General features: G+C 49.7%; 1 protein-coding gene across 4 annotated transcripts in view; it reads left to right on the forward strand.

The window, feature by feature from the left end:
• Positions 1–240: 240 nt before the first annotated feature.
• Positions 241–19,324, forward strand: part of TOX2 (TOX high mobility group box family member 2) — a gene marked incomplete at both ends in the record, with an annotated part of 139,308 nt that continues 120,224 nt past the window's right edge. For 3 of the 4 annotated variants that reach the window (XM_079720292.1, XM_079720296.1, XM_079720295.1), the window contains one exon: positions 241–339. In XM_079720292.1, coding sequence (XP_079576418.1) covers positions 241–339 — 99 coding nt within the window. Of the gene's footprint in view, positions 355–19,324 lie in introns of all 4 variants that reach the window. The other variant, XM_079720294.1, reaches the window with a different exon arrangement.

The following is a 19,324-nucleotide window of genomic DNA, read 5'->3' on the forward strand; positions in this document are numbered from 1 at the left end:
TGCCTGGCCCGCGGGAGGAACCTCCCCAATCGGGTCCAGGCCCCAGGCCCTCAGCGGCGCCCGAGGCCGGAACAATAGCGCGCGCTGGCGGGCGGGGGCGGGGCACTCCGCCGGGCACCGCCCCCGGCCCGCCCCCCGCGCTCCCACACTAGCTCGCACACTGGCTCGCACACTGGCTCCCACCCGCCGCCCGCCCAGGCACTACCCGCGGGAGCCGCCGCCGCCGCCGCCGCGCCCGCCATGGACGTCCGCCTGTACCCCTCGGCGCCCGCGGTGGGCGCGCGGCCCGGGGCCGAGCCGGCCAGCCTGGCGCCCCTGGACTATTACCACTGCGGCAAGGTAGGCGGGGGCGGGGTGGGGGCCCGGGAGGGCGGGGCCTGCCCGCGCCTTCGGACCCAGAGCCGAGCCAGAGCGCCCCGGGCTGGAGCGCGGGCAGCAGTACCCCGGCGGCTCGGGACGTGGGCGCTCTCGTGGACACACGCGGGGAGATGCCGGCGGTGCCGACGCGCGGGGACACGCACCCAGCAGCCCCGCCGACGGGCACATGCCACTCACGCCGATCCCTTGGCGGTGACACTCATGCCCAGAGTTGTTGGGATCACAGGCAGAAGTCACCCCGACAGTCACTCATACGATGTCACAGTGACACACACTCACCTACGTCCCCCTGACAGCCTCGCATGCATTCACAAGCCGACACACAGTGACCCACTGTCACACACACAGCCATCCTGCTTACGCTACCGTCCCATACAAGTCACCCTGACAGTCATTTATTTCTACACAGCCACACGGAGTCACTCGCCCATCTGCGCTGTCACACCGCCACATGCAAGCCACCCGTTCCCACACTACGACGCCACACACCCGTTCCATGCCCCCATCCACCGTCACACGCAGTCACAACTGGGGACAGGCACACAAAGAAGTCGCTCCGACAGTCACTCGCTCACGCTCCCAGTGACTCAGTCGCACGCTGTCACCCATAGCCACCCCATGGACGGGGAACCTCAGGCGCCCTAATCGCCCTGACAGCCACACAGTCACACGCGGTCGCACCCGGGGGCAGCCAAGGCCACCACACCGCCCCTCCCCCACCTCGGCCGTCCACACTCGCGCGTGGGCGTTTTAACTTCTCGGCGCCGCAGCGCACTAATTGGGCCGTTTGGTAATCGGTTGTCACCGCCCGGCGGGGCCTCGGATTGCGAGCTGGCCATAGCCCAGCGAGGCCTGTCCCCTCCCGGGAGCGAGGCCTGTCCCCTCCCGGCTGGGGCTTCGGTGAGGGATACCCCTTCTTTCCCGAGATCGCCGCCTCCACCCGCAGCCAGGTCCCAGCCCTGCTGCTTCGGGCGCGATGCGAGCTCGCGTGCCCGGAAGCCCGGACGGGCGGCGACCGACCCCGCTCCCCGCGCCGAGCCCAGCCCGGGACGCTGAGGTGCAGCGGCGCAGTGCGCGTCTCCTCCCTCGCCCGGGAGGGAACTTTCGAACTTAGTTAGGAAGCCGGACGGTCCGTGCGTCCGCAGGTCTGTGCGTTGGTCCGGGGCCGGCTGGAGCCGAGCGCGGCTTTTCGTCACTCGGAGCCCGGATTGAACGGCGCGCGTGGGTTTCCCCGCGGCCCTGGCGCAGACGCGCGGGCTCCATGGCACTGTGTGGTGAGTGCGCGTCGGGTGGCTGGGTCGGCGGCCCTCCGGGGCCTTAACCCCACCCCACGGGCTTTTCGTCAAGCTTCTTGCTGTGGGGATGCTGCGGGGAGGGGGCGTTCCCGCGCGGAACCTGGGGCCGCCCAGGCTGAGTGCGTCCTCAGGCCTGGGGAGCGGCTTCTGGACTCTGGGGGCAGAGCCCTGCGCAGTTCGCCTGGGGCTTGGGGTGGGGTCCGGGGCCCTCAGGGCCGGGGGCGGCGTGGGCCGGGGGCAGGCGGCAAGTGAGGTCTCTCGGAGGATGTGGCGATTATCTTTTGTCCGGTGACGGGCAAAGTTAGAAGCCGAGAAGGGGGATGGTGTCTTCAAGAGAAGGCCGGTTCTCGGGCTGCTTCCATCTGATGGAGGAAGAATTGATTAGAAGTAGCAAGTGGAGTCTAGGAAGGAGAAGACGGTTGGGTTTGGGGCAGCTCGTCTATCTTCTGCCCTTGGCTTTGTTATTTTTTAAAATATGAAGTTGGCAAGGTTCCAGCTTCTGGTTTGGGGGCAGGGGTGAGATTGGGGACTTGGGCCTCAGAGTTTGGTTGGATGGGTGCCCCTCGCCTGCAGTGCTCCTTTTGGGGGTGGTGTTTCTGTAAACCCCATCAGAGTGGGGTGGTCTCATAAGGAGGCCTTTGGGGGGTGGAACTCAGCCGAGGCCCCTGCTTTATTCTGATGCTCTGTAAAGCTCTGACTCAGCACCAAGAACCAGTGTGAAGCCCTGGTGGGAGGGAACCAATCAGGGAGTCAGAAGCTGGTGATTCTGGTTTCTGTCTGTGAACTAGGACCCCTGACCCAGAGCTGAGGGTGTGTCCAGGTGGAGGAGGGTGGCAGCTGGGCCGCTAAGATAGGTGAAAGAAAGGTCTGACATTGCCCTTGGACGTGGGATCTGCTTCTTGATCCTTCAGCCTCATGGCAGGGTGAGGCAGAGGAAGTCACTTGGCTCAGGGAGGGGTGGGTCAGAAGCCTGTGGGTAGCAGATCATCAGTGGGCAGTTGCCTTCAGCGCTGGCGGTTGGGGGGTGGGGCAAGTTGTGCCGAGGAGCTGATGTTGAGGGACTGGAGAGGCTCCGTCCTTACAGCTGGTCACTCTCAGAACTGGAGGGGAAACAGGCCCAAGATGCAGCCATGACCACAATTGGGGTCTGTAGACTGGCTGCAGAACCAGCACACAGCCTGCACATTGGGGGCTCTGTCCCTGGAGCCCAGATAAGAGGCTTGTCCGCACAGGGCCTGAGAAACACAAGGGCAAGCCTTTGCCAAGTGATGCTGGACAGCCATGGGGCAGTTGACCTGGAAGGGCCCTTGGCGACCGTTCCCTTGGTGACTGTCCCCTTAGCGATCCTCTAACACAGAGATTCCAGCCTCTTTAAACCAAAGTCATGAGCAGTGGCTGTTCTTTGGGTACCTTTTGTTTGAGAAGATACACAATGACTCAAAGCTGCTATGGATTCATTTTTGCTTTGAAATAGATGTTTATTAATCACTATAATATTAGCATGCATTTGAAAAATAGCTTACAAGATATGAAACAGGCACATTACTTATTTTATGTAGTAATGGCGCCTGGTGAGCGTAGGGGTTTGTGGCCCTGTAGCCCTGTCTGTGGCCCCCTACTGGGAACCATTAATCCCCTCCTTCTTCCTTCACACAAGGGGAAACTGAGTCATGGAGTAGTATACTCATAGGTTACATAGCAAATGAAGAGCACAACTGAGGCCTGAACCCAAGTTCCTGGACTCCCAGCTTCACACTTGTCTGGCGTTCCCCACACGTCTCTGTCATGGTTTGGGGCTTAGGAGTCATGATGTTCTTCTAGGGTAACTATGAAGTCCCTTCATTAGGGTTTTGGCAAGGTATTTTACCAGGCTAAGGGCATTGCCTGGGGCTTCCTGCTCAACCATGGCAGACTAGTGGAAACTGGCCATTGGGATTGGGCAAACCTGGATTCAAATCTCCGCTTGTAGCATTGTGACCTAGGGCAAATGATTTTAGCTCATTGAGATATGATTTACATACAATAAAATGCAAATTTTAAGTGTACTGTTCCATGAGTTTTGACAAATATAACCACACATGTAACCACTATCCCAATCCAGATATAGAACATTTCTGTCACCCCAGAAAGTTCCCTCATGCTCCTTTACAGTCAGTACCCCCTACCCCTAGAGGAAACTACTTAACTAATTTCTATTATCAATGCTTTATTTAAGTTCAGTTTAAGTGTACTAAGTTAATTTAAGTTTTAGAGCTTATGAAGCATATACATTTTTGCATTCGGGTTCATTTTGCTCAACGAAGTGTCCTTAAGATTCATCCAGGGCTTCCCTGGTGGCGCAGTGGTTGAGAGTCCGCCTGCCGATGCAGGGGACACGGGTTCGTGCCCCAGTCCGGGAAGATCCCACATGCCACGGAGCGGCTGGGCCTGTGAGCCATGGCCACTGAGCCTGTGCATCCGGAGCCTGTGCTCCGCAACGGGAGAGGCCACAACAGTGAGAGGCCCGCGTACCGCAAAAAAAAAAAAAAAAAAAAAAGAAAAAAAAAAAGATTCATCCATGTTGTGTATGTCAATAGTTTTTTCTATTTTATTTAGTAATATTACATCGTACGAATATAGCACGATTTGTTTATTCACCTGCCGATGGACATTTGGGTTTGTTTCCATGTTGGGACTGTTATAAATAAAGCTGCTGTGAACATCCTTATACAAGTCTTTCTGTGAGCGGGGCAAATTATTTAATATCTCTGAGCCTCAGTGTCCTCTTGAGGACAACATTGTCTACCTCTGAGGTTCGGGAGAGTTAAGTGAGTTGATATAGGATAGGAAAGTTCTTGACACATACCAGCTACTAATTAGATAACAATGCTATCAACCACCTGGGACCTATTCTAGTGAGAGACTTAGCATCTCTGTGTTCCAAGTATCCTTCATCCCTGGTCCAAACATCCTGGGTACAAGGCCAACCCAGGATGAACCCAGGGTGTTCAAGGCCAACCTGGGTACCACTTTCTCCATGCAGTGCTCCACGGCCAACAACCTTCTCCCTTTCTCCAGGCACGCCCCATCACCCCAAGAACTGGGGTTCAAAACTGCATGGGTTTTGACATGTTCTGTCATCCATCATTCAATCAACAAACGGTTATCGAGCACCGCTTTGTGCTAGGCACTGCACTAGGCAACTGATGGTACAGCAGTGAAGCAAAGTGACACATATTGCTACCCTCTGGAGCATACGTGTCAGCATGGGAAGTCATAAATATATGGGTGAGATAGATATGGTATTGTGACTGATGCCGTCATTACAACTATGGAGAAAGATGAAGCAGGGAAGAGGGTTAAGGATATTAGGTCCAGGGGCCGGTTTGCAGTTTTAAGTAGGGAGGTTGGGGAAGGCCTTGTGGTCTAGATCAGTAGGTCTCAAATGTATGTACCCATTAAGAATCATCTGGTAAGATTTGAAACAAAAACAGATTCCTGGGCTTCCCTGGTGGCGCAGTGGTTGAGAGTCCGCCTGCCGATGCAGGGGACACGGGTTCGTGCCCCGGTCCGGGAAGATCCCACATGCCGCGGAGTGGCCGGGCCCATGAGCCATGGCCGCTGAGCCTGCGCGTCCGGAGCCTGTGCTCCGCAACGGGAGAGGCCACAACAGTTAGAGGTCCCCGTACCGCAAACAAACAAACAAAACAGATTCCTGGGCATCCCTTCCCGCCCTGAGATTCTGATTTAGCTGATTTGTGCTGGGGGTCCTGAGGGTTTGCATCTCTGAGGAGCGCCCAGCCATGCTGCTGCAGCTCTGGAGACCACACGTTGTATATCAGCGGTTTGGTTGTTTGTATACAGGCTTTTGTGGGCTCCCACCAGGCAGGAACCATGCCCAGCACCTGGCACAGTGCCTGACCCATAATTACTCAGGAAATTGTGCTGGCGGGTGAATGATTCAACTCTCCACCCACACAGCTCTGGGCACAGCATCTTGCCCCCGGATGGGATCTAGACAAGCTTGGTTCGTGAGTGATTGGAGGCTCCTTATGGAGAAAATCCATGAAGTGGAAGTTGCTGGTCCCACCTCACCCAGACTTGAGATATGAGGCACCCGCTCAGCAACCCTAGTAGATGAGGTCCCCGCAGCATCTTTCTGCTGGGGCACAGGTGGCTGTCGATGGGTCCTGGGGAAGGAGCCCTGGGCTGGTTGGTCCTGGGGGAACTCTGGAAGGGTGCCTCTGTCTCTGTTAGGAAGATTTTTTACTTTCTGTCTAAAGGTGCTCCCTATAGCCCTCCCCTCCCCCAGTGTCCCAGAGGCTCCTCAAGGACCACACTTCCGTACCTTACCAATGTCAGGAGCAGCAGCCCAGGCCTGACACAGCCCCCGCCACCCCGCCCAGTCTGCTGGGTGACCTTGAGCATGACAGTGCCTTTCTCTGGGCCTCTGTTACCCTCTGTGCAAAGGGAGAGCACATTAGTGACCATTAGTCTCATGAGATGGGGAGCTATGGTGTGGAAATATAACGAAATAAAGTCTGGGGCATGTCCTTTATAACTGTAGAGTGTGGTGCACCGGCAAGGATGAGGGTGATGCTTTTTTTTTCTTTTTTTTTTTTGCGCTACGCGGGCCTCTCACTGCTGTAGCCTCTCCCGTTGCGGAGCACAGGCTCCGGACACGCAGACTCAGCAGTCATGGCTCACAGGCCCAGCCGCTCCGCGGCATGTGGGATCCTCCCGGACCGGGGCACGAACCTGCGTCCCCTGCGTCGGCAGGCGGGCTCTCAACCACTGTGCCACCAGGGAAGCCCAGGATGATGCTTTTTGAAGAGATAGGCCCTCATATGCATCAGAGGGTAGGAACCACCGTGTCTGTCTACCTTTACTTTTGTATTCCCAGAGCTTGCCTGGCACATAGGTGCCAGTAAATATTTGTCGAATGAACAAATTCAGGGCTGGCCTGTTGTTCCCTGTGGCTTGAGGAACTTAGCATCTGTTTGGCTCTTATAATCCGAAGACTTTGCGGTGAGCACATCGTGTCCAGAGCAGGGCAGGGCAGGGGCCAAGAGTCTTTTGGTTGACCTGACATTCCTAGAAGAACTTCCCCGAGTAGGCCCAGGGAGCAGAGCCCAGCATGGAGAGCAGCCAGTAAACTGGGAAGAGCCTCACCCGCATCCCAAGGATTGCCCTGCAGGTTGGCTGCCAGCTCCGTGTGATTCTGTAGGGCGTTTATTTTGCTTCTCGGATTTCCCAACGCTGGTCTCAGGTTAGGAAGGCAGTGTAAATTCTGGGACCTGGCAGACTTGGGTTTGAACATTATCTTACCATCTTCAGTGCAGGCAAGTTATTTCACCTCCCTGTGCCTCAGTCTCTGCATCTGGAAAATGGGCACATCAATACCTCCCCCACACGGTTGCCATCAGAGCTGGAAATCCTGCCTGTAAGGTACTCAGCCCCAGCAGGAAATGCTTTCATTTCTATTCACAAAGAGCAGCACAATTGAAAGTTAAAATGCAAGAGGAATCTAGTTTCAGCACTGGCTGCTGGGGGAAGGGTCTTCCTAACAACAGGCCTTTCCATGCCTTGGTCTCTGGATCTGATTTTCCTGGGCCTAGGGTTTGAAGAGGTCTCTGCGCAGCATTCTGGGCAGACAAGGAGCTGCTCACTTCCTTTGCATCTTTCTTTTTCCTTCTTGAATCTGTGTGGGAGGGGAGGTGGGTTTAGGAGGCAGAGAAGACTGGTTCAGATTGCAGCTGCACTGTTCATCGGCGTGGGCCGCTGACCTTGTGCACATCATTCAACTGCCCCAAGTCTCAGTTTTCTCATCTGTACAAGGGGACCGTAATGCGTTCCTCATATTGTTGCTATGAAGCTCAGATTAAAGTAACAGACATGGAAGTTCCCTTTAATGTAGAACAGTGTCTCCCAGCCTCAGCAATATTGACATTTTGGACCTGACAGTTCCTTGTCTTGGGGGTTGTTCCATGCATTATAGGATGTGGAGCATCATCCCTGGCCTTTACCAGCCGGATGCTAGCAGCACCCCGCACTCTAGTCACGACAATCAAAAGTGTTTCCAGACTTTGCTAAGTAGTCCCTGGGCAGGGAGGCAAAATCACCCCTGTTTGAGAACCACTAATCTGGAAAGTGTGGTACAGATAAACTAGGAGATGATGGTGATGAGAGTGGCAGAGCTTTAGGGCTCGTGCTTTCTGTTCAGTATTTTTTTTTTTTTTTTTTTGCGGTACACAGCCTCTCACTGTTGTGGCCTCTCCCGTTGCGGAGCACAGGCTCCGGACGCGCAGGCTCAGCGGCCATGGCTCACGGTCCCAGCCGCTCCACGGCATGTAGAATCTTCCCGGACCGGGGCACGAACCCATGTCCCCTGCATCGGCAGACGGACTCTCAACCACTGCGCCACCAGGGAAGCCCCTGTTCGGTATTTTAGTCCTGTGTCTCCTTGTCAGCAAATCCTGTATCCACGTGGTTGACAGTTATCCTGTTTATTTATTTACATGGACCAAAAACCGACATAGTGATTTTTCAGCATGGTTTGGGAGCAGCAGTAAAAACATATGGTAAGTAATTATTAACTTAATGAGTCTTGGTAAACTGTAATTTTATATCTTAGTGAAAACATGTTGTATAACACGGGATAATAAATTTTGTTCAATTACCCTGATGCTTAAACTTGCTACTGTACAGTTGCCATTTCTGGTGCCTGCTAGAATGAGCAGCAAGGTTGTGGCTTTTCAGTGCGTAATGACCTGTTTCCTGCTGGGTTTTTCAGATGTTCAGCAGGTTTTAATGAGTGCCTACTGTGTGCGAGGGGACTCAGCCCTGTCCTGAAGGTGCAGGGACTCAATAGGAAACTCGGCTTTCCTAGATGAAAGGCTGTGTGGATCTGTAATATAGTGGCTCGAAAGGCAGAGTCATAATTAAATATATAATTGTCTGGGGAAGTGATAGTGTCAGAGGTGTGGGAAGGCTGCACACGGCAGAGTCTTATAGGGAACACCAAGCAGGCTACATGGCGGGGGCATGCAGAGTGGTGGGAAGGCGTTCTAGGCAGAGGGGCACCCGTCACAAGGTGGCTTGGAGAGGATTTGGGGATACTGTCAGCCTAAGTCAGGGAGTGCTGCCTGCAGAGGAGAGGGATGACAGCAGGAATCGTTATACGGAGGGAGGAGGGGGGGTCGCATCCCAGCTGGTTGGATTTTAAGTAGAAAGGTGCCTTGGAGCCAGAGTTATGGTTCAGAGTATGAAATGTTTCATGTTGCTGGATCCAGATCATTGTCGGTCACTGTCTCTTGGTCTTCTGCTGTGGGAAAGTTTTTTGGTCTTTTGTTTGTTTGTTTGTTTTTTGGTGGAGAGTTTAATATTATTATAAATGCCTACAAAAGATCCTTCACTTGTATGAAACTGGGGTTTATCATAAGTAGGTATCCTATTTTTTTACTGCAGTATAGTTGAGTTACAATAGTGTTTTTGTTTCAGGTGTACAACAAAGTGATTTAGTTTTATATGTATATATATATATATTTTTTCAGATTCTTTTCCATTATAGGTTATTACGAGATACTGAATATAGTTCCCTGTGCCATACAGTAAATCCTTGTTGTTTATCTATTTTATATGTAGTAGCGTGTATCTCCTAATCCCAAACTCCTAATTTATCCCTCCTCCCCCGTCCCCTTTGGTAACCATAAGTTTGTTTTCTATGTCTGTGAGTCTGTTTCTGTTTTGTAAATAAGTTGATTTGTATTATTTTTTAGATTCCAGATATGAGTGATGTCATATAATATTTATCTTTCTCTGTCTGACTTACTTCACTTAGTATGATATTCTCTAGGTCCGTCCACGTTGCTGCAAATGGAAATATTTCATTCTTTTCTATGGCTGAGTAATATTCCATTATATATGTACACACACACACCACATTTTCTTTATCCATTCACCTGTTGTTGGACATTTAGCTTGCTTCCATGTCTTGGCTTCTGTAAATAATGCTGCTATGAACATTGGGGTGCATGTATCTTTTTGAATTAGAGTTTTCATCTTTTCCAGATATTTTACCCAGGAGTGGGATTGCTGGCTCATATGGTAACACTATTTTAGTTTTTAAAGTAACCTTCATACTGTTTTCCATAGTGGCTTCACCAATTTACATTCTGCTGTGGGAAAGTTTAATGACTTGTGTTTGATTTCCCCCAGTAGCCAGGGATGCTCTTCTTCTCAGACTTTAGTGCAACAGAATCACCTGGAGGGCAGTTAAAACACAGAATGCTCGTGCCACCCCCAGAAGTTCTGATTCAGTAGGTCTGGGGAGGAGTTGAAAATGTGCAGTGCCAACAAGTTGGTGATGCCAGTGCTGCTGGTCTGGGAAGCACACTTAGAGAACCCAGCTCTCGTCTAGAATATGGGAGGATTTTCCAGCCTTGGCCTAGGACAGTAAGGATGTACTGCTGGCCTGAGGCATGTAGCCCTAACTTGGACTTGGTCAGGTGTCCCAGAGACTCCCGCCTTTTCAGGGCCCCTGTGGGTCACGGGGAGCGTCTCCTTCACCTTGGAGAGAATCTTACATTGAACTCCCTGGAAATAGACTCTGATGTGGCGAGTTGCCTGTGGAAGGTGTATCTGGGGGGAAGTTCTGAGGAGGTGCACCTTGAAGGGAGTAATGGAAGCAGTTGGGCAGAGGGAGATGCTGGCCTGGGATACAGTTAATGATGAAAGCATCCCACAGGGACCTTTGGAACTGGACTCCAGTTTGTCTCAAACTGAGGCAAGGAGGCCATCCATTCCTTTGATTCTTGCATCCTCTGGTCACTGGCTTCAGGTGGCCCCCACAAGGTATAGCTGTGAGCCCAGAAGTTAGGGAATGAATGGGTGGAAAGGGAAGCACCACAGTGTCCATTTCAGGGAGCTGCATTTGGGGGAGAAAACTCACCTTCTTCTTGTTTCCCAAGAAATCAAGGGTCAGCATATTGATGATTAAATTTTAGAGACTTTTGAGTCACTTGCTAGATTCTTCGTTGCTTCATGCTGTGAGGGAGAGCTGGGAGATAACTGCTTCTTAGGTCCGAGTGAAGAAAAATGATAATTGATGGAATTTTCTGGGGTCCAAGGAGATTCTCTTACACATTCCTAGGTAGGATTCCAGAGTTCTTGCGCTGAGATGTCGCACATTTTTCTGTGTGGTAGGGAGGACTCCACATTGATTTCTGAGGAGCTTCTGGGCCATGCCTGAGTGAGTCACATCTGGGCAGGGGACCGTGGCTTTCTCTTTGGACTGGAGTCCTGTCACATTCTTCAAGAGCCTCTTTGCCCTGCCTCCACCTCAGGGTAGGTCAGCATCCATGGTGGTCCCTTTATCAATCTTTCAGCTTTTCTGAGCAACCAGGAAGCTCAGAGGCAAATGCCTGTGTCACTTGTAGGCATGACATAGGATATCATGGGACATCTTTTTTTTCTTTTAATTTTTATTTATTTATTTTTGGCTGAGTTGGGTCTTCCTTGCTGCGCGCGGGCTTTCTCTAGTTGAGGTGAGCGGGGGCTACTCTTCGTTGTGGTGCGCGGGCTTCTCACTGCGGTGGCTTCTGTTGTGGAGCACGGGCTCTAGGCGTGCAGGCTTCAGTACTTTTGGCACGCGGCTCTGGAGTGCAGGCTCAGTAGTTGTGGCTCGTGGGCTCTAGAGTGCAGGCTCAGTAGTTGTGGCGCACAGGCTTAGTTGCTGTGCGGCATGTGTGATCTTCCCGGACCAGGGCTCGAACCCGTGTCCCCTGCATAGCAGGCGGATTCTTTTTTTTTTTTCTGTAACATCTTTATTGGAGTATAATTGCTTACAATGGGGTGTTAGTTTCTGTTTTATAACAAAGTGAATCAGCTATACATATACATATGTCCCCATATCCCCTCCCTCTTGCGTCTGCCTCCCACCCTCCCTATCCCGCCCCTCTAGGTGGTCACACAGCACTGAGCTGATCTCCCTGTGCTATGCGGCTGCTTCCCACTAGCTATCTATTTTACATTTGGTAGTACCTATAAGTCCATGCCACTCTCACTTTGTCCCAGCTTACCCTTCCCCCTCCCCGTGTCCTCAGGTCCATTCTCTACATGTGCATCTTTATTCCTGTCCTGCCCCTAGGTTCTTCATAACCTTTTTTTTTTTTGATTCCACATATATGCATTAGCATACGGTATTTGTTTTTCTCTTTCTGACTTACTTCACTCTGTATGACAGATTCTAGGTCCATCCACCTCACTACAAATAACTCAATTTCGTTTCTTTTTATGGCTGAGTAATATTCCACTGTATATATGTGCCACGTCTTCTTTATCCATTCATCTGTTGATGGACACTTAGGTTGCTTCCATGTCCTGGCTATTGTAAATAGAGCTGCAGTGAACATTGTGTACATGACCCTTTTTGAATTATGGTTTTCTCAGGGTATATGCCCAGTAGTGGGATTGCTGGATCGTATGGTAGTTCTATTTTTAGTTTTTAAGGACCCTCCATACTGTTCTCCATAGTGGCTGTATCAATTTACATTCCTACCAACAGTGCAAGAGGGTTCCCTTTTCTCCACACCCTCTTCAGCATTTATTGTTTGTGGATTTTTTGATGATGGCCATTCTGACTGGTGTGAGGTGATACCTCATTGTAGTTTTGACTTGCATTTCTCTAGTGATTAGTGATGTTGAGCATTCTTTCATGTGTTTGTTGGCAATCTGTATATCTTCTTTGGAGAAATGTCTATTTAGGTCTTCTGCCCATTTTTGGATTGGGTTGTTTGTTTTTTTGATATTGAGCTGCATGAGCTGCTTGTAAAGTCTGGAGATTAATCCTTTGTCAGTTGCTTCATTTGCAAATATTTTCTCCCATTCTGAGGGTTGTCTTTTCATCTTCTTTATGGTTTCCTTTGCTGTGCAAAAGCTTTTAAGTTTCATTAGGTCCCATTTGTTTATTTTTGTTTTTATTTCCATTACTCTAGGAGGTGGGTCAAAAAGGATCTTGCTGTGATTATTGTCATAGAGTGTTCTGCCTATGTTTTCCTCTAAGAGTTTGATAGTGTCTGGCCTTACATTTAGGTCTTTAATCCATTTTGAGTTTATTTTTGTGTATGGTGTTAGGGAGTGTTCTAATTTCATTCTTTTCCATGTAGCTCTCCAGTTTTCCCAGCACCACTTATTGGCAGGTGGATTCTTAACCACTGCGCCACCAGGGAAGCCTTCATGGGACATCTTTTGCTCATTAACTCACTCCCAATTTCATTTCATTCTTCTATCATTTCTGCCTTTGTCTTGAGTCCTGCCATTCTTTTTCTTTTAATTGTTTTTATTCTCTATAAAATACACAGAAATATATTAGAATAAAAAAAAGGAGAGCCCCCTCTCATTCTCTTTCATTTTCCCCACTGCCCTCTCAGCCGTGCTCCCCAGGGCTAACCACTGAGGGGAGTGTGGTGGGTGTACTTCCAGGCATAACCATTCTTCAGTTCAGTACTTCTAATGAGTTTATGGTTTCTATTTCTGTAATCACTTTTTCATTTCTCAGAATTCTGTATTGTTTCTTGATTGAGCTTATGTTCTAGTAGCCCATCCTTTTTTTAATGGATATGTGAATATCTTGAATCTTTTTGAAGATAATGTTTCAGTTTTATAAAAAAGTTATCTTCTGTTTGCTGCATTAACTCTGTTTTCTTGCTGGTTAGGTCTTTGGTTCACTTCCTGGTCTCTCTTTTATGCTGATATTTTCTACAAATGCCTGGTGATTCTTGGTTGACGTTTATTTGTGAACAAGGGTCTAGATTGATCTGTTCTGTCATTGTAAGTTTCCTCAACATCTGTGAAAGCCACGAGCATGTGGGTAGGCAATGTGAATGTTGATTTTAGGTGCCCTGGGTGGGGCCTGTGTGTAAACACTTAAAGCTGGAGACTTCTACTAGAGCATGGGACAACCTCACTTGAGGTTGGGGACATCTGTTTCTCTTATCAGCCAGCAGTTACCCGTGGGCAGTGGTGCACTTTGTTTTTCCTGCATCATGTCCATCCCTGGTGGGGGAATCCCTGAGACAGATTTCTCATTTAATTAAAGAGTTCGTCTTCCTGGCTTTAGCCTCAGGGCAAAACCAACAGTCAGCTTCTCTGAGGACTGTAGACTAACACAAAGGTCAAGTCACCTCCCCCTGCCCAGGGCTTTCAGCCCCTGCTGCCTGTGCTGTGGGATTTTCTGGGGTTCAGTTAGGAAAATAGCTTTTCTGGAGGTCTTGTGTTGGTGTGCTGGTGCCTTAGAACTGATAGATTTCATTGTCAGTCTGTCTCTTCGACTTCTTACTTTCCAGCACCCTCTCAATGTTTCTGATGCCCAGCCCTTTCTTGTTTTCTTATGGGCTCTTTTGGAGTTATGCAGTTTTCCTCTCTCTATCTGAATTATGAATATATGTGTGTGTGTACATATGAATTATGAATATGTGGGTGTATCTACCTCCCCTTTTTTGTCATTCTGGTGGGGTTTAGAAGAGGGGAGAGGTAAAAGTATGTGTTCTACCCATCATCTTGAACAAAAAGCCCCCTCTCACAGATTTTTATTTCTAAAATTTGTGCTGTTTTATGGAGAAAGTAGGGTAGAAATAAGCACAAATTATTCTCTGAGCATTTACTGCGTGTCAGGCTCACTCACTCATATCATCTCGCTGAATCTTTGTAAGAACTATGCTAGGCACATGTGTCCCCATCGTGTCGCTGAGAAGACCGAGATCCAAATAGGTCAAGTTACAAAGGGCAGCAGAGGAGCTGGTTGGCAGAGCTGGGGTTTGGCCTATGCTCTCCCTGCTCCTGCAGCCTCCGTGGTGCCCGCTGGAGCTCTCGCCCTCTGCAGGGATGCAAGAATGGACCAGCTCACCCCTTGTTTTTACTGTTGATGCATTGCCTATTCTGGGGGCCAGGGGGTTCCCAGCTGGGCCTCCTGCCTTGGTTTTCAACTTTGAACATCATTTGGTAATAGAATGCCTTCACATTAGAGCTAATTCAAATGTGCTTATCTCGAAGTTGGGCCTAATTTGTAGGAATGATATAGAAACCTGTTGGAAACGAATCCAACTCAGTAGTATAACCCAGGGTCAATCTCATGCATAAATTTTATTGTTCCGCAGTGCTATGTTTTGACTCGAACTGAACTTGATAATGTGGAAGGTGGACCCAGGGCCTTTCTTTGCTCATTTATTCCGCAAAGATTTAACGAGTGCCTATTGGGTACTACCTACATTATTTAAGGAGGTCCCTTTACCCCACCCCACCCCTATGCATTCTCTGTTCTATATGTCCACCAGAGCTGTAAGTTAATTTTTATACAAAACCAGATAGTGGATTCAAATATAACTTTTGAGTTCTATGGAAGTTCCTGGGTTCATACCCTGTCACTTACAAGCTGTGTGACTTTGGACCTGTCACTTAAACTCTCTGAGCCTCAGTTATCTCACATAATTGCATTTGCATCTCAGGTTTGTGGTGAGGCCTCTGGGAGATCAGGTAAGTCATCCCCTCCCTCATTTCTGTGCCAGGTGCTGTTCAGGTCAGCTGGACCCTCGAAGGACAGTGAGCATAGATGTCATCCCAGGTTTTTATGTCTTTTTATAAATTGGAGGTCTAAGGAGCTTTTGAGTTCAGAATTAAGTGTAGTGGTGTTTCTGGTTGGGGTGGTCTCGTTTCTCCTCTGCATCAGTTCTCTTCTTTCTCATTGAAGCTCTCACAGGAACCCTTTCAAGTTCAATGAAACATTCAGACTCACAAGACTCACACAGGTTACCCTTGGTACCTGTCTCCTTGAAGGACTTGGGACAGGAACCACCGCTTGCCAGCAGGGCACATGATCTGTCCCTCTTCTGCGGGAGCACTTCTAGCAGCGGGCTCTGCGGGAGCCCACAGAGATGGCCAGCAGCTCTTCTCTTTGTCAACCCCCGCCCTGCCAGGTTTTAGTAAAGATGCAAGGGAGTGAGACCCACAATGGGTGGGTTTGGAAGCCACCCTGACTTAGAAGCTTTAGTTCCCAAAGGAACATCTCTTGTAACAATTCCATAGTCTCCACATCAAAGGTCCCTGCAAGGGGCATGTCAGTTACAAGAGTCACTACACTCAGGGCAACTTTAACTATGGCTTCTTTATCAAGTCTTTGTAATTTATTTATAACTTATTTATAGTTCCTTCCAGTCCAGATGCAACTTACCAATCAAGGGTCATTTTACCACAAGCAGAGTTACCTAGTCATATAGTTAGCATCCTGCCTTCATCAGGTTTCCAAGGGAGTTACGCTAGACAGTTTAAAAAGCTGAAATGCTTTTGCAAAAGGGAAAAGGGTTTGGTTAACCCTTTGTCCATATTCGCAATCCTATTTTCCCCTGAGGGATGGCGCTTTTCAGCAGTTCTTTTGGAGGGATGAATGAAGCCCTTGGTATGGTGTTTTTTTTTTTTTTTTGCGGTACGCGGGCCTCTCACTGTTGTGGCCTCTCCCGTTGCGGAGCACAGGCTCCGGACGCGCAGGCTCAGTGGCCATGGCTCACGGGCCCAGCCGCTCCACAGCATGTGGGATCTTCCCGGACCGGGGCACGAACCCGTGTCCCCTGCATCGTCAGGCGGACTCTCAACCACTGCGCCACCAGGCAAGCCCCCTTGGTATGTTTTGAAATGTATCCCATGCTTGTGTACGTTTTCTGATTGATTATACAAGACACACTCACGCTCTGGCCAAGAGATATGCTTTGGAGTCATATTGGCCTGGGATCAAATTCTGGCTTTGAAACTTATTAAGAGTTAATTCATTTACTCATTCATTCATTCAGCCATGCAAAGAACATTCACTGCCTGCTGTATGCAGGGCTTGGAGGTATATGCCAGGCATGGAAAGGAGATGAAGACCTGGTCCTTGTCCTTGAGAAGCCGCAGTCTAACATATTAGAGAGACAGGCAAAAAGAAACAATTCCAAATGGGTGTGAGACTACCAGGCCAGGCAGCGGGGGAGTTAGGGAAGTCTTCTCAGATGAGGGGACACCTGGCCTGTGCTTGAAGGTGAAATTGGCCATGTGAAGAAGATAGGGAAGAGCATTCCAGGTAGAAGGAACAGCACATGCAAAGCCATCGAAGGGGCCAAGAGTGTCAAGAGATGAGGCTAGAGAGGGGAGCAAGGCCACTTGGAAAGCTACTTATTATCTCTGGGCTTCAGTTTCCTCATCTGCAAAATGGGATTAACTGTGCTTACCTGTTGATGAAATTAAGTGAGATAATAACATGTGTTTAAGCATCTGGGATACTTAATTTTAATTCCCTTTCCAAAACTCTCTATGGGTGCCTAAGAGCCAAACTTTGATTTTAAATGAGACAAAGAGAAAAAAAAAACAAGCTGCAGGGCCTGGCCTCCCACCTGTGCAGTACAAGCATTTCCTCCACTGGCTCTTGTGTTAGTCCTTTTACTTGTCTTGTGGATCGATCGCTAAATGTTTGCGTGCTGTCTTGGATTATGTCTTATAGTATCAGTGAAGCACATAATTGTGTTTTCCTAAAGACTCCATGTTAACAATAAGCCACCACCCGGTTGTGGCGTCTTTGGGACAATATTCCCTCTGCCGACAGCCTTGAGTCTGTCCGATGCTCTGTCAACAGGTCCTGTCACTTGCTGCTTTGTCTTGCTTTTCTGAAAGGTGGCCACCTCCCACATACAAGCTGGGGGCACTTAGCTTTTGGGGACATTCACTATCCAGTCACTTGTGTGACCACAAGTCACATATCACGATGAGCTGAGGAACCATCCCGACCGTGATGGAGCTCCGTCTGATGTGTAAATTAGATCCTGTCATTTCTCTGGGCAGAATCGCTCATGGGTCTCTGTTGTGGCTTGGTGAACTCTGCCCAACTGAAATCAGACCTCTGCTTAAAACCTTCCAGTGCTTCCCCTGGTGTGTAGGTAACATCAAATGCCTTTTTTGGTGCAGACATCCCTGTGTGATCTAACCCCTGCCTGCTTTTCCAGCCTCACTCCCAGCTGCTCTGTCCAAGGCCCCAGGCTTTGTGCTGGGGATACGGTGGGGAGCAAAGCCAGCCTCCATTGACTCTATTCTAACTACCCCAGCCTTCTTGCTTTTCCCCAGACACCTCCACCCGCATGGTCTTTTTTGCTTGAGGGGCCTTGCATATGCTGTTCCCTTGGTCTGGAATGTCCTTGTCTTCATTCTGCACGAGGCTGGCTCCTGCTCACCCTTCAGGTCTCCGCTTTATCCTCACCTCCTCCAAGACTCCGACGCCCCTAATCTATGCAGTTACCCTGTTATTCTCTATCTCAGCCTCCAGTGTATTTTCCCCCTTGCATGATATATCTATGAGATGACTTGAGTGTCTGTTCTACCTTGAGGACAGTAAGCTTTCCAACCAGTGGCATCGTGCTTGTTTTCTTCACTCCCTAGTCCCTGGCACCTTAGCGTGGTGTCTGCTGTGTAGTAGGTGCTCAATAAAAAGAATGAATGAATCAGTGTGGTGGTTATACTTTCCAGAGATGGCCACCATAACATATCCCAGGCTGTGTTTCCAAGAATAATTTGCTTACCCTCTCTGGGCCTCACTTGTCATATTTGTACATTGTTGCCAAGAGGATTAAACACATAAATGTGAGAGACACAGTGTCTGGGCCTTGCAGATGTTAATAAATGTGAGTTCCCATTGTAACGACAGAGCCCAAGGAAGAAAGTTGAAATGGCAGTCAAGAGGGTTGATGGTCGAAACCCTTGGATTTTTCATCAATGCTTGACTCTCTGAGGGCAGGGCTGGCAGACCTCAACCCCCTGTTTTGTCCACTTCCCATCTCCCTGTGGGTAGTGACCTTGCCATTTTCAGGAGGGAGGCGTCACTCCTGGTTGGTTGGGTTGGGGTATCTGGGGCACAGTTGGCCTGACCTTCGGAGATAAGGAAATCTCTCTCTAGCCTGTGGGGACGCTTCTGTTGGGCAAGTAGGACTTTTTGGTCACTTCTCTCCTGAAGTTATCACCCCTTTTTCTTATTAAACTGTAAATTATGAAGACTGTGTTCCCTGCCAAAAAGTTGGGGAAATCACCCGCTACTCTCCTACCACATAGACTCAAGAACAGGGTTTAGGGGTTCCCTGGGGGCGCAGTGGTTGAGAGTCCGCCTGCCGATGCAGGGGACACGGGTTCGTGCCCCGGTCCGGGAAGGTCCCACATGCCGCGGAGCGGCTGGGCCCGTGAGCCATGGCCGCTGAGCCTGCGCATCTGGAGCCTGTGCTCCACAATGGGAGAGGCCACAACAGTGAGAGGCCCGCGTACCGCAAAAAAAAAAAAAAAAAAAAAAAAAAGAACAGAGTTTATTTGGGCACTTTCCTTCCTTACTATTTAATGCTGCGGACGTCTCCCCTCCACCCCAGTCCCCCAGAAACCTCTTACCCATCTTTTTCTTTCCCCTTCTCACAGTGTGTAATGTACTTATTCATTCTTTGTATTGTTTATGTCGCACTAAATTATCAGCTTCACAAGGGCTGACTCTTTGCTGGTGGCTCACGGATGTAGCTCAGAGCAGTTCTCACTGCTGTGCCTCGGTCTTGGCATTCCTGACCTACCTGGCAGGCTCCTACATTTTTAAGTTTCTGCTCAAGTGCTACCCCCTCCGGGAGGCC

This window comes from Hyperoodon ampullatus (assembly GCF_949752795.1).
Source record: "Hyperoodon ampullatus genome assembly, chromosome: 14".
In the NCBI taxonomy this organism is placed as follows: domain Eukaryota; kingdom Metazoa; phylum Chordata; class Mammalia; order Artiodactyla; family Ziphiidae; genus Hyperoodon; species Hyperoodon ampullatus.